Source organism: Felis catus, chromosome C1 (genome assembly GCF_018350175.1).
Source record: "Felis catus isolate Fca126 chromosome C1, F.catus_Fca126_mat1.0, whole genome shotgun sequence".
Taxonomy (NCBI): domain Eukaryota; kingdom Metazoa; phylum Chordata; class Mammalia; order Carnivora; family Felidae; genus Felis; species Felis catus.
The window spans coordinates 42,637,145-42,652,757 of record NC_058375.1 but is presented as its reverse complement, the minus strand read 5'-3'; the positions used below and the strand labels follow the sequence as shown (position 1 = coordinate 42,652,757).

The 15,613-nt window shown below is 39.1% G+C and overlaps 1 protein-coding gene and 1 non-coding gene across 7 annotated transcripts in view; one reads left to right on the top strand and one right to left on the bottom strand.

Moving 5' to 3' along the window:
• Window positions 1-15,613, bottom strand: part of ZYG11A (zyg-11 family member A, cell cycle regulator) — an 84,323-nt gene that overhangs the window by 49,370 nt on the left and 19,340 nt on the right. For all 6 annotated transcript variants that reach the window (XM_045035846.1, XM_045035845.1, XM_045035843.1 and 3 more), the window contains exon 3: window positions 3,685-4,436. In XM_045035846.1, the coding sequence (XP_044891781.1) occupies window positions 3,685-4,436 (752 nt within the window). The remainder of the gene's footprint in view (window positions 1-3,684; window positions 4,437-15,613) is intronic.
• Window positions 2,987-3,093, top strand: LOC111562059. The gene has a single exon (XR_002745118.1). It is a non-coding gene; the product is annotated as a U6 spliceosomal RNA (small nuclear RNA).

Sequence of the window (15,613 nt, the reverse complement as noted above, 5' to 3'; positions counted from 1 at the left end):
TAATGAGGCACACTGTGTGCTTCAGGATTGTATTCTTGAGACTGATACAACATGCCTCCCAAGGAATTCTGGCCAAAGATGAAGAACCTAATCATAAGGAAACATTCGACAAACCCAAAATGGAATATTCTTCCAAAAAGCCTACAAAACAAAGCTAGTCTGTATTCTTCAAAGATATCAATGTCACAAAGGACAGGAAGGACTAAGGCACTCTTCCACATTAAAAATGTAAAACAATGGATATATTCTAAAATTTTTTAAAAAGTTTTATGGCCATCCAGATCTAAGAGATGAAAAAGAAACAAAAGGATTAACCACATGACCAAGCAGAAGACCAGATAACTGTTGCCTCACCCTCTCTTCTTGGCTTCCTGAAGATGCCATTATAAAACAATCTTCAGAAGGGATCCCTGCCACACCCCACCAGGGGGTTCACAAGGATTTCCTACCAAATGAAGATGTGTGTGGCTTTTAATACTAATACTGGGTGCCCTTTCTGCCTATTTTATTTTTTATTTTTATATTTTAAAATAAGCTCCATGCTCAACATGGGGCTTGAACTCATGACCCGGAGATCAAGAGTTGCACGCTATACAGACTGAGCCAGCCAAGTGCCCCCACTTTCTGCCCATTTTAAAAGAATTAAGTACATGCTGCCCATTCTAATTTGGGGTACAATAAATAACGTATTTGTTGTGTTTAAAGGTCTTTGCTTACATTTGATTTTATTCATGTTAATGCAAGCAAATTTTTGATCAACCTAAATAACAAAGATACTTAGTATACTTTGCATCTGATCTAAAACATATATATTTCCATTAAATAAAGTTTTTCTGAACCATTTAAATTTTAAATTTGCCATACCTTACACTCCACAGAAGGCTGGCTTAAGATCTTTAGAGTTTCTTAGTACTGGGAAGACTGTGGTTTCTCCTCTCCATCCCAACAATATCTGACACCGTATAGAATGCATACTTTAAAGTTTTCAAAATAAACTTACATGTATACCAGATAAGTTTACTGAAACACAGTTTCCCATTTTCTTTTGGTGTACCCACTTTGACAGTATCTTAACTACATGCATAATCCCTCTGCAGAACATTCCAGCATTTGTCCCATATTACTGCATATACCAAGAGTGTGTACTAAAAAAAATTTTTCCCGATAGCTGTGGTCTTTTGATCATTGTGACACTAAATGCTATTAATCTGAAACAGGCCTAAGTATACATTCCCAGTAAACAATTCTCTACATATCTAATCTGAAAGTTCTCACTATTATCTCTAATTCTAGCCTAATTAATTGATGGCTTACACCTTCATTAGACATGCCAGAAAATTAAAAAGACTTCAAAATACAATTGCTATTTTCAAATCAAAAGAAATATGAAAATATGAAAATATGAAAACAGCTCTCTCCTTTTCTCTGTCATCGTGGGGTATGCAGCTGACTATCTCCCACCATGTCTTCTCATAAGACTTTCAGGACCAAATAATTCCTGGCCAAGAAACAAAAGCAGAAGTGTTCCATTCCCTAGTCGACTCGCAAGAAAACTGGTAATAAAAATCAGGTACAAAAAAAAAAAAAAAAAAAAAAAAAAGAAGGTATAGCTCCAAGAGGAGGCATTGGAGAAGAACCAAGCTGGGTCTGCAATGGATTGCACATGAGATGGCACACGTATTTATGTTGCATGAAGGTAATGTGCTCATATCCTATCATTCTGTAAACATCACTTCTACCAGAACAACAGACATGTTTTATAGGTGAAATGATTTTTCTGTCACTGTGCTTCTGCACCAGTAGGCTGGTTCAGTAATAAATGTAAGAGGCCTTTCGTTTGAGGAAAAAAAGATTAAAAATGTGAAAAAAAACTGGGGTGCCTGGCTGGCTCAGTCAGTGGAGCATGTGTCTCTTAGTCTCCCAGTTGTGAATTCAATCCCATGGTGGGTGTAGGGCCTACATTAATAGATAGATAGACAGATAGATAGATAGATAGATAGATAGATAGATAGATAGATAGATAGATGAAAACAAGTAATGACTGCAAATCATTTTACTCTCTCAGCCTAGAAAGAATTACGTATGGTATAATTAAAAAGCATTTCAAAACAATGGTTCTGAACCTTGGCCGCACATTAGAAATACCTGGGAGCTTTCAAAATTTTGATGCCCACACCAAGTCCCAGACCAATTAAATCAGAATCTCTGGGAGATAGGACACAGGCATCAGCATCAGTATATTTTAAAGCTTCCCAAGTGATTACAAAGTACAACCGAGGTAGAAAACCACTGTTTTAAAAAAGAAATACTTTAGGGGCACCTGGGTGGTTCAGTCGGTTAAGCGTCAGACTTCTGATTTCAGCTCAGGTCATGATATCACAGTTCATGGGGTTGGGCCCCACAAGGGGCTCCATGCTGGCATTGTGGGAGCCTGCTTAGGATTCTCTCTCTGCCCCTCCTGCACTCTCTCTCAAAATATAAATAAATAAATGAAATATTCTGAAACAAAAATATTTAAATTTGTGGGTTTTTAAATTTTTAATGTTTATTTTAAATTTTTTTAATGTTTATTTATATTTGAGACGGAGAGAGAGACAGTGCATGAGGAAGGGAGGGGCAGAGACAGAGACAGAATCTGAAGCAGGCTGCAGGCTCCAGGCTCCAAGCTGTCAGCACAGAGCCCAACGTGGGGCTCAAAGTCACAAGCCATGAGATCATGACCCGAGCTGAAGTCAGACGCTCAACCGACTGAGCCACCCAGGCGCCTCTAACGTTTATTTTTGAGAGAGAGAGACACAGAGAGATACAGAGTGTGAGCAAAGGAGGGGCAGAGAGAGAGGGAGACACAGAATCCAAAGCAGGCTGCAGGCTCCAAGCTGTCAGCACAGAGCCCGATGCAGGGCTCGAACCCACGAGCCGTGAGATCATGACCTGAGCTGAACCCAGGCACCCCAATGTGTGTTGCTTTAAAAACAGCACCATGAGTGCTTGCTTCAGCAATAAGCTAAAACTAAAACTGAAACAATACAGAAAAGATTAGCATGGCTCCTGTGCAAGGATAACAGGCAAATTCATAAAGTGTTCCATATTTAAAAAACAAAAAACAAAAAAACCAGCATCATGATTGGCTATAAACTTACTCTGGCAATGTTCCAAACTTTTTTTCTTAAGACCCTTTTCAAAACTGTCTTCTCTCAAACCTTCAGCAAAAACACTGATCGCTGCCTTACTAATTATATTTAGCTGTCAATAGAGGTGAACAGAGCAAGTTTTAGAGTCACAAAGACTTGGATAAAAGTCCTAGCTCTACCGTTTAATAGGTAGTTATAGGATTATGGATAAGAAGTTTAACCTGAGCTTCCACTTCCTCATCTATAAAATGGGAGGATTAAAGAGGAAAACAACATGCACAAAGTGGCATCGGCATATAGGCAGGAATGTATAAATGGCTATACTTATCATATCAAACTAAAGACCTGCACGCCAGGACCATATCTTGCTTTAGGCTGTAATTCCACAACCTACCACATGGTAGCTACACAATCATTTTTGTTACGCTCGCTCCATAAGGATTTTTTATCTGTCTTTGTAACCCTAATACCTAGCACAGATTCTGTTTTACAACAAAAGCCTAATCCTGTTCTAAACAAATGAAAACAAACTTATTTCAGATAAAAAACAAACCCTCAAGCCTTGCTTTGTAGTAAAGAAGTCAGAATAACCAGCATCCGTTGCCAACAGTCCCACAAATTGCATCGCAGGCCGCTGCCGTACAAACAGTTCTACAGCTCCATCGGTGATACAACTGCCCCCCGATATATCCAGTGACACAACATTAGGCAGAATATCCTTTTGCTGCAGCAAATGAAAAGCCAGATCTGATTTGAGTTGCCTGTGATCAGAAATATCAAGGTGAAGCAGACATTTAAGTTCTCTAATAACTGCAAGAATCTGTGGTTTGGTCATGGTCAGACACTTTAGATAGTGCATTGTGAGAGATTTGAGTCGATCTTTACAGGCGAGGAGTGCAGAGATGTTAGTGACCATAGTATTGGAGATATCCAAGCTTTCCAGTTTTGGTAACTGAGAAACGTTAGCCAGGTCTTCACTATGAAAACAAACATTGAAAACACTTAAAACGCGAAGACCGGTGAGCTGACCAAAGAACAGTAATCTGGAATCCTGAGGGATGCTCGTTGAGTCCAACAGGAGACACCGAAGGTTTTGCTGGATCCAGCTATTGCTGCAGAGTCCACTTATGATGTCTGGAATTGGGAGGTCAGTGTGCACTGCAGTAGCATCCAGTTCAATGACTTTGTGATGACAGAAGGCTTTTGTGAATGCAGCTGTCGAGATTTTGGCTTTTTGAATATTGACCAGCTTCAGTTTCATTTGGTTGCCTTGGAAAATGCTCGCTGTTCTATCAGTCAGCTTGCCTATAAGAAAACCAGAACCAGCTTGTAATAACAACTAAATCTCATGCCTTTTCCAGGAAGCATTGTGGTCAATGAACAATGACAGATGCCAATAATAATAATGACTATATTTACTGCTCATTCTGTGGCAAGAATTGTTCTAACCCCGTTACTGAGATCACCTCATTTACTCTTTATAATAATACTGTAATACTATTAATTACTATCTTATAAGATACTAGAGCTTAAAGATGTTAAGTGACTTGCTCAAAGTCAAAATATGTGGCGGAATCAGGAATCAAAACCAGGTGGACTCCAGAGCCCACAGTTTTATCCACAGCAACCGTGCTCACAAAAAATAAAATAAAAATAAAAATAAAAATAAAAATAAAAATAAAAATAAAAATAAAAAATAAAATAAAATAGATAAATAAGTACATACGTACAATATACAAATAACACTACCAATGATTAGTTTAACTAAATTAATAGATAGCCTTTAACAAGTCACTTACCACTCTAGGCCTCATTTTGCTCATCTATAAAATGAATGGGTTGTACTAGATTTTATTTAGAAGAGATTTACCAAGCATCTTCTGTGTGTGACATTCTATGTTAAGTAATGGTCACACAAGGTAATTAGATACCTGTGACCACAAGGAATTCAGTCTAGGAAGGCACATCAGGTAAACAAATGATTATAATAGTGTATTACATTGCACCATGTATTAAATTAGTACAGATGAGATTAACTTTGGGAAAAGTTCTGAAGACTAAATATTAGTTTGGGGGTGGGGGCAGAGAGAATGGAAGAACTTATCAAAGACAAGGAGGCAAAGAACAGCAGATTACTTGGAAAGACCCCAAGCAGATTAGCATTACTGGAATATGGTGGCGTAAAAGGGAAGGATGGCTAGAAAGAAAAGTAGAAAGGAAGGTGAAAAGCAGATGCAGCCTGTAGACAAAGTTATGAAACCCAGACTTTTTTTTACCCTATGCACAATAAGGAACAATTCAATTTTGAAGCAGAAAAATGAATGGTCATTGGGGCACCTGGGTGGCTCAGTCGGTTAAGTGTCCAACTTCAGCTCAGGTCATGATCTCACAGTTCATGAGTTCAAGTCCCGTATCAGGTTCTATGCTGACAGCTCAGAGCCTGGAGCCTGCTTCAGATTCTGTATCTCCCTCTCTCCCTCTCCCTCTTTCTCTCTCTCTCTCTCTCTCTCTCTCTCTCTCGCTCTCTCTCTGCCCCTCCCCCACTCATGTCCTATCTCTTAAAATTAAATAAAAACATTAAAAAATTTAATAAAAAAAAGTCATAATTATATTTTTAGAAAGACCAATTATGTGACTGTAAAGGAATTAGGATGGTGTCTGATGGAAGATGGGGCAAGAGATTATTGATGCTTCTCATAATGCAAGATAAAAGTTTAAAACAGGGCTGACAGAACATGGTGGCTGAACAGAATGGGGGAAAGAACTGAGAGAAAAAGGTATTTAAGCTGATTCCCACCTTTTCAGTTTGAGCTGGGCTGTGCTACCAAGACAGGAGGAAGAAAGTCCCTATACTTCAGATTTTGAGGAAGAATTTAGTACACTGATTCATACATTTATTCAACAAATACTGAATGTTCACTGTATGCAAAGTGCTATACTTCACAGTGAATGAGACAGACATGGCTTCATACCATCATGGAGTTTACTTACACTCTAGAGGGAGAATACCAGACAAGCAGAAAATATCTAACATTAAAAATGTAGTAAGTGAGGGGTGCCTGGGTGGCTGAGTTGGTTGAGCTTCTAAGTTGGGTTCAGGTTGTGATCTCATGGTTTGTGAGTTGGAGCCCCACATCAGGCTTACTGCTCTCAGCATGGAGCCCGCTTGGGATCCTTTGTCCCCCCTCTGTCTCTGCCCTCCCTGCTCACTTGCTCTTTCTCTCTCAAAAAATAAACATTTTTTAAAAATGTATTGAGTGAATTAAAAACAGAACTATGCTACAATCCAATAATCAGACTATTTGGTATTTATACAAAGAATACAAAAATACTAATTCAAAGGGATATATAACACCCCTATGTTTAAAGAATCATTACATATTAATAGCAAAATTATGGAAACAGCCTAAGTGTCTTATCGATTGATGACTAGATAAAGATATAGGGGGGAAAAAAAAGATGTGGTATGTGTATATACTCAGCCATAAAAAATAATGAAATCTTCCCATGTGCAACAACATGGATGGAGCAAGAGGGTATTATGCTAAGGGAAATAAGTCAGTCAGAGAAAGACAAATACCGTATGATTTCACTCCTATGTGGAACTTACAAAACAAAACAAAACAAAGTGAAAAAGGGAGAGAGAGAGCCAAACCAAGAAACAGACTCTTAACTATAGAGAACAGACCGATGGTTACCAGATGGGAGGTGGGTGGGAGGATGGGTTAACATAGATGCTGGGGATTAAGAAATACACTTGTTATGAGCACTGGGTGTTGTAGGTTAAGTGTTGAATCACTAGATTGTATACCTGAAAGTAATATTACACTGTATGTTAAATAACTCAAATAAAAATTTAAAAATTTTTGAAATGTAGTAAGGGGCACCTGGGTGGCTCAGTGGGTTAAGCATCTGACTCTTGATCTCAGCTCAGGTCGTGATCTTACACTTCGTGAGACTGAGTCCCATTTTGGGCACTCTGCTGACAGCAGAGCCTGCTAGGGATTCTCTCTCTCCCTCTCTCTGCCCCTCTCCTGCTCACGCATGCGTTCTCTCTCCCTCAAAATAAAAAATAAATTATAGGGGTGCCTGGGTGGCTCAGTCGGTTGAGCGTCCGACTTCAGCTCAGGTCACAATCTCGCGGTCCGTGAGTTCGAGCCCCGCGCCAGGCTCTGGGCTGATGGCTCAGAGCCTGGAGCCTGCTTCCGATTCTGTGTCTCCCTCTCTCTCTGCCCCTCCCCCGTTCATGCTCTGTCTCTCTCTGTCTCAAACGTTAAAAAATAAATAAATAAATAAATAAATAAATAATAAAATAAAATAAAATAAAATAAAATAAAATAAAATAAAATAGAATTAAATAAATATAGTGAGAGTTCTAAAGGAAGCAAACAAGAACATGATAGAGGGGTAAGGAAATGAAAAAGGAAAACAAGAATCCTCTGTCTCTCTGAGGAGGCTGAGGAGGTGATGTTTAAGCTGAGACCTGAAGGACATGAAAGATGAAGGTAGCAGTTGTCATTCTAGATGGAAGGAAAAGCTGAAGTCCTGATGTGGGAAACAGGTTGGCTTTTTCTGTGAAATAAGAGCAAACCAGTATGGCTGAAGCACAGTTGATGAGGGGATACCAGCATCTGACAGGTTAGAGACAAAGGCAAGAAGAGTCAATCGTGCAGACCAGGGCAAGAAACTGACTTTTTATCCTAAGTACAAGGAGAAGCCTTTCAAGAGTGACAGAGGTAATGTCCAGATCTGATTAAACTTTAAGAGGACTGTTTGCTGTGTGGCAGAGCTTGCCAAGGGGCAAAAGTAGAAGTGAAGAGAGTGCATATGAGGTCAGAGGAAAGGAAAGAAAAGGTATCTATGATAGGAGGTAAGAGGAAAAGAAGGAGATATATATTTGAAAGTAGAAAATGTTTCAATATTACCAAGGAGAGAAGAAGAAATGAAAAATGTCACTAAACAAATAGGTAGATGGTCATTTTGGAGATGGGGAAAATGGCAGTGTAGTAGATGCTGCAATAGGACACCTAGATCCTTTTTAGGAACAAAGGACTTACTACTAGATCTGTTGGGAGTGCCAACAGCTAACAGCCCTCATCTATGGGGACTACACTGGCTATAGTCCAATGGGACAAACAGTTGTCCCACCCAAGGTCACACCACTTCCCCATGCAGACCCATTTCCAAAACTGAGTTGGGAGGTATAAGGTCCAGCGTTCACAGCCCAGCTCAACACAGATCTGAATAGTTGAGGATTTTTGCATCTGTGTTCATGACAGAGATTTGTCAGTAGTTTTCTTTTATAACATCTGTGTGGTTTTGCTGTTAGGGTAATGCTGGCCTCAAAGAATGAGTTAGGAACTATGTCCTCTGTTTCTATTCTCTGAAAGAAATTATAGAAGAATTATGGTATAATATAATCCTCAACAAAATATTAGTAAACTGAATCCAACAATGTATAAAAAGAATTCTACACCACAACCAAACAGATCTGAGTAGTTGTTACACCTTCAGAATTCCCCAAAATATCAGTTGGCATTCTAGATTCTATAGATTTTAAACCTACAAGACTGAAGTATAAACACTTGAAATTAACTGGCACAAAGACAGTATTTAAAACTGTGGGAATGGATAACATGGGAATGTAAAAGAAGGAGCAAGACAAAGTACCGAAAACATTTACATTTAAGGTCAGTAGAATGAGGAATAACAGTCATAATAGCAACTAACAGCTGCTGAATGTTCTAAACGTTTTAGATATATTAACTCTCCAAATCCTCATAAAACCCAATGAGTAGGGATTATTGTTAGCCACATTTTGCAGATGAGTTGAGGCATACTAAAGTTAAGTAGCTGGCCCAAGGAAACATCTAATAGTCATGACTGTACAAACCTAGACAGTCTGGCATCAGAGCCAGATATCTTAAAACTTTAATTTGTACTGTCTTTCAAGGGGAGCTAGATAAGGAAACAGATCAGCAGCACAGCGACTGAGGAAGGAAGAAAACCGGAAAAATATGATGACTGAGCAGCCCAGAGAAGAAATGCAGTATATCCATGAGGCATCCTGGACATGCGGTTCTAGAACTTAAAATAAAAGTACTGTGCTGGGAACTCTGGGGAATCGGAGAATAAGTGGTAGCTAAACAACAACAACAAAAATTTAAAAAGATTACCCACAGACCCAAAGAGTGTATAAAGTGAGATGGGTACCCAAGATGGAACCTTAAGGAATATAAAACACTTAAGGGATATATAGAAAAACAGGAGCATACAAGGAAATTATGGCAGAGTAACCAAGGATACAAGAAAAAAACAGAAAAATGAAATACTCTGAAGTCAGAAAGGTCAAGAGTAATTAATACTAAAAGTCAAAGGTACAAGAATTCTCTGATGATTTAATGGATCTAGGCAATGACCATCTATGACCACCAAAATCACAAAACCATCCGGACAACCAGACTTAATTAATCCCCTTAAGGAAGTACAAGGTACAACCAAAACCATCAAACCTGAATATGATCAAGCCTCTACCTCTAACTTTCAATTTATAGGGATTACAGGGATCAGAGGAGTAGTCAAAATCACAGCACTGTCAAACAATGGAAAAATCCAGATTGTGGGAAAACGCTACAGAAAAACTACCACAATTTCTTTAAAAAAATTAAATAACTGGGGGCGCTGGGGTGGCTCAGTCAGTTAAGCATCTGACTCTTGATTTCAGCTAAGGTGGTGATCTCATGATTCCTAAGATGGAGCCCTGCATCTAGCTCCCACACTGACGGTGGGGAGCCTGCTTGGGATTCTTTCTTTTCCTCTCTCTGCCCCTCCCCTGCTCACAAGCATGCATGCGCTCTCTCTCTCATAATAAGTAAATAAACATTTTAAAAAGTAAAATAAATATATAAAAATAACTGTAAAATCTCTAAACAAACAGAGATTAAATAATCCACTTCTAAACAAACATATGGAGGGGCGCCTGGGTGGCTCAGTCGGTTAAGTGTCTGACTTAGGCTCAGGTCATGTCTCACAGCTCATGGGTTTGAGCCCTGTGTTGGGCTCTGTGCTGACAGCTCAGAGCCTGGAACCTGCTTTGGATTCTGTGTCTTCCTCTCTCTCTCTTCCTTTCTCCCACTTGCACTCTCTCTCAAGAATAAACAAACATTGGTGCGCCTGGGTGGCGCAGTCGGTTAAGCGTCCGACTTCAGCCAGGTCACGATCTGGCGGTCCGTGAGTTCGAGCCCCGCGTCGGGCTCTGGGCTGATGGCTCAGAGCCTGGAGCCTGTTTCCGATTCTGTGTCTCCCTCTCTCTCTGCCCCTCCCCCGTTCATGCTCTGTCTCTCTCTGTCCCAAAAAAAAAAAAAAAAAAAAAAGTTGAAGAATAAACAAACATTAAAAAAATACATATGGATCAAGGAAGAAATCTCAAGAGAAATTTTAAATTGTTTTTTGGGGTTTTTTTCTATTTTATTCTTTTCCCAAGTTTTTATTTAAATTACAATTAGTTAATTACAGTGTAATAAGAGAAATTTTAAATTTGGAACAATATGAAAACACAATTTATCAAAATTAGTGGGATAAAGTGAAAGCAGTGCTTAGAGGAAAAATGACAGCTCTGAATACATATCAGAGAAAAGAAAGATCTAAAATCAATCATCTTGGGGCATCTGGTTGGCTCACTCCGAGGAGCATGAGACTCTTAGTCTCAGGGTTGTGAGATAAAGCCCACCTATTGGGTGTAGAGATTACTTAAAAATAAAATATTAATAAATAAATAATTTTTAAGAATAAAATAAAATCAATCATTTAAATTTCCACCTTAGGAAACTAGAAAAAGAACAAATTAGGGATGCCTACGTGGCTGAGTCGGTAGAGCATCCACTCTTGATTTCAGCTCAGGTTGTGATCTCGGTTTGTGGGTTGAAGCCCCACATCAGGCTCTGCGTTCACAGTGTGCAGCCTGCTTGGGATTCTCTCTCCCTCCTTCTCTGCCCCTCCCCTGCTCACGTGTGTGCATGTTCTCTCTCCCACAAAATAAATAAACATTTAAAAAAAAAAAAAAAGGAGAACAAATTAAATCCAAATTAAACAGAGGAAAAGAAATAGTAAGAATTAGAACAGAAATCAATGAAATTGAAAATGTGAAATCAATATAAATCAATAGAGAAAAATCAACAAAACCAAAAGCTGGTTATTTAAAAAGTCCAGGGTAAGTAAAAAAAAAAAAAAAAGAAAAGAAAAAGAAAAAGAGGAGACAAATTACTAATATCAGAAATGAAAGAGAAGGGACACATGGGTGGCTCAGTGGCTCAGTCGGACTGAGCATCCGACTCTTGATTTCAGCTCTGGTCTTGACCCCAGTGTCATAGGATTAAGCCCCACATCATTCTCTCTCTCTCTCCTAATAAATAAATAAACTTAAAAAAAAAAAAATAGAAGCAGAGGACATACGGACATACTTCCTAACTAATTCTTTGAGGCAAGCATTACCCTAACAGCAAAACCACACAGATATTACAAAAGAAAACTACTGATAAATCTCTCTTATGAACACAGATGCAAAAATTCTCAACAAAATATCAGTAAACCAAATCCTCAACAAAACACTAGCAAACCGAATCCAAAAACATATAAGAAGAAATCTGTACCACAACCAAATGGATTTATCCCAGGTATAGAAGGCTGGCTCGACATTCAAACATCAATTAATGTAACCCATCACATGCAAAAAGGAAAATCACATGATCATATGAATAAATGAAAAAAAAAGCATTTGACAAATCCAACATTCATTCCTAATAACAACTCTAAGTAAACTACAAATAGAGATGAATTTCCTCAACTTGAAAACTATTTACAAAAAATCTACAACTAACATACTTAATGGTGAGAAATTCAAAACTTTCTCACTAAGATAAGGTACAACACAAGGATGTCCCCTCTCACCACTCCTTTTAAACACTGTACTGGAGGGGCGCCTGGGTGGCTCAGTCGGTTAAGCGTCCGACTTCAGCTCGGGTCACGATCTTGCGGTCCGTGAGTTCGAGCCCCGCGTCGGGCTCTGGGCTGATGGCTCAGAGCCTGGAGCCTGCTTCCGATTCTGTGTCTCCTTCTCTCTCTGCCCCTCCCCCGTTCATGCTCTGTCTCTCTCTGTCTCAAAAATAAATAAAATCGTTAAAAAAAATTAAAAAAAAAACAAAAAACAAAAAAACACTGTACTGGAAGTCCTTGCTAATGCAATATGACAAGACAGAGAAAAAAGAGATTAGGAAGGAAGACATAAAGCTCTTTGTTCACGGGTGACATATTATTTACATGGAAAATCAGAAAGAATCACAAAAAAATAAAACAAAACAAAAAACAACGCCTGGAACTAATATTACAGCAAGACTGCACAATACAAGGTTACTATACAAAAAGTGACTAGCTTTCCTATATACCAACAATGAAAAAGGGAATTTGACATTAAATAGAATACCATTTACATCAACACCCCAAAACAATGAAATACTTAAGTATAAATCTAAAAAAGTTTGTACAAGATCTATATGAGGAAAACTAGAAAACTGATAAATGAAATCAAAGAACTAAATAAGTGGGAGAGATATTCTATGTTCATGAACAGGAAGATGTTATAAAATATCAGTTATATCAATGTTATAAAATATCAGTTTTTTGCATTATTCAGCCATAAAAAAGAAAGAAATCTTACCATTGGCAACAACATGGATGCAGCTAGAGACTATAATGCTCAGTGAAATAAGTCAGTCAGAGAAAGACAAATACCATATGATTTCACTTATATGTGGAATTTAAGAAACAGATGAGCAAAGAGAAAGAAAGAGAGGGCGAGAGAGAGAAAAATAAGCTAAGAAACAACTCTTAACTGTGGAGAACAAACACTCCTGTTACCAGACTGGAGGGAGGTAGGAGTATGGGTGAAATGGGTAATGGGGCTAAGAAGGGCACTTGTGATGAACATTGGGTGACGTATGGAACTGCTGAATCACTATATTGCACACTTGAAACTAATATAACACTGTATGTTAACTACACTGGAATTAAAAAAAATTTTTAGGGGCACCTGGGTGGCTCAGTGGGCAGAGCATCCGGCTTTGGCTCAGGTCGAACTCTCAGTTCGTGAGTTCAAGCCCATATTGGACTTGCTGTTGAAAGCCTGTCAGCACAGAGCCTGCTTCAGATCCTCTGTTCCCCTCTCTGCCCCTGCCCACTTGCACTCTCCCCCAACATAAATAAGTATCCAAACAAAAAAAAATTTTTTTTCAAGGTATCAGTTTTCCCCTGGTTGATATACAGATACAATGCAATCTTAATAAAAATCCTAGCAGGTTATTTTGTGAATGTCAATAAACTGATTCTAAAGTTTATATTTGCCTGGGTGGCTCAGTCAGTTGAGCTTCAGCTCAGGTCATGATCTCACGGTCCATGAGTTCGAGCCCCATGTCAGGCTCTGTACTGACAGCTCAGAGCCTGGAGCCTGCTTCAGATTCTGTGGCTCCCTCTCTCTCTGACCATCCCCCATTCATCTCTGTCTCAAAAATAAATAAACATTAAAAATCATTTTTTTTAAGTTTATATGGAGGGTGCCTGGGTGGCTCAATTGGGTAAGCATCTGACTTCAGCTCAGGTCATGACCTCATGGTTAGTGGGTTCGAGCCCCACGTCAGGCTCTGTGCTGACAGCTCAGAGCCTAGAGCCTGCTTCGGATTCTGTGTCTCCCTCTCTCTCTGCCCCTCCCCTGCTCAGGCTCTGTCTCTCTCAAAAATAAAATAAACATTAAAAAAAAATTTTAATAAATAAAGTTTATATGGAAAGGCAAAAGACCTAGAATAGCCAACATAATATTGAAAGAAAAGAACAAAGTTGGAGAGCTGACACTACGTAACTTCAAGACTCACTATAAAGCTACAGTAATCAAGACAGTGTGGTACTGGTAAAAGAATAAAGATATTAACGGAACAGAAGAGAGAGCCCAGAAACAGACCCAATAAATACAGTCAACTGATCTTTGACTCAAAGAACCAAGACAATTCAATGGCAAATATATAGTTTCTTCAACAAATGACGTTGGAACAAATGGACATCCACATGAAAAAACAGAAACAAAAAAAAACATGAATCTAGACACAGACCTAACTAACACGTTTCACAAAAATTAACTCAAAACAGGGGTGCCTGGATGGCTCAGTCAGTTGAGCATCTGACTCTTGATTTAGACTTGGGTCATGATCTTAGGGTCTGTGTATTCAAGCCCCGAGTTGGGCTCTGTACTGCCAGTTTGGAGTCTGCTTGGGATTCTGTCCCCCTGCCCCGCTCTCCTGCTCACGGAATCAAAAAATAAACAAACGTTAAAATAAAAAGCATTAAAAAAATTAACTCAAAAACAGATCACACACCTAACTGTAAAACACAATACTATAAAACTCCTAGAATGTAACAGAAGAAAATCTATGGGTATAATGGGTATAGTAATGCCTTTTTAGATACAACATCAAAGACACAATCCATGAAAAAAATCATTGATAAGCTGGACTTCATTAAAATTAAAATTGTGGGGCTCAGTCAATTGAGAGTCCAACTTCGGCTCAGGTCATAATGTCACAGTTCGTGAGTTTGAGCCCCACATCGGACTCACTGCTTTCAGTGCAATGCCTGCTTCAGATCCTCTGGCCCCCTCTCTCTGCCCCATCCTCACTCACTCTCTTTCACCCAAAAATAAACATTTAGAAGTATAATAAAACAAAATTTGATTTAACTTAATTCAAATAAAATTAAAATCATATGTTCTGTGAAAGAGAATATCCAAATAATTAAAAGACAAGCCAGACTGGGAGAAAATAATTGCAAAAGGCATATCGGACAAATGACTTATCCAAAAACATATAAAGAACTCATGCGGCGCCTGGCTGGCTCAGTCATTTGAACATCCAACTTTGGCTCAGGTCATGATCTCATGGTTTGTGAGTTCAAGCGCCACATGGGAGTCAGTGCGAAGCCTCTGTCTCCCTCTCTGCCCCTCCCCAACTCACATTAGTGTGTGCTCTCTCTCTCTCTCAAAAATAAACATTAAAAAAAAAAGAATGCCTAACAATAAGAAAACAAAAACAATAAGAAAACATTCCGATTAAAAAGTGGGCCAAAGACCTGAAAAGACCTCACCAAAGATGATATATAGATGGCAAATAAACATATGGAAAAGATGCTCCACATCACGTCATCAGGGAAATGCAAATTAAGACAACAGTGAGACAGCACTACACACTTATTAGAATGGCCAAAATCCAGGGGCGCCTGGGTGGCGCAGTCGGTTAAGCGTCCGACTTCAGCCAGGTCATGATCTCGCGGTCCGTGAGTTCGAGCCCCGCGTCGGGCTCTGGGCTGATGGCTCGGAGCCTAGAGCCTGTTTCTGATTCTGTGTCTCCCTCTCTCTCTGCCCCTCCCCCGTTCATGCTCTGTCTCTC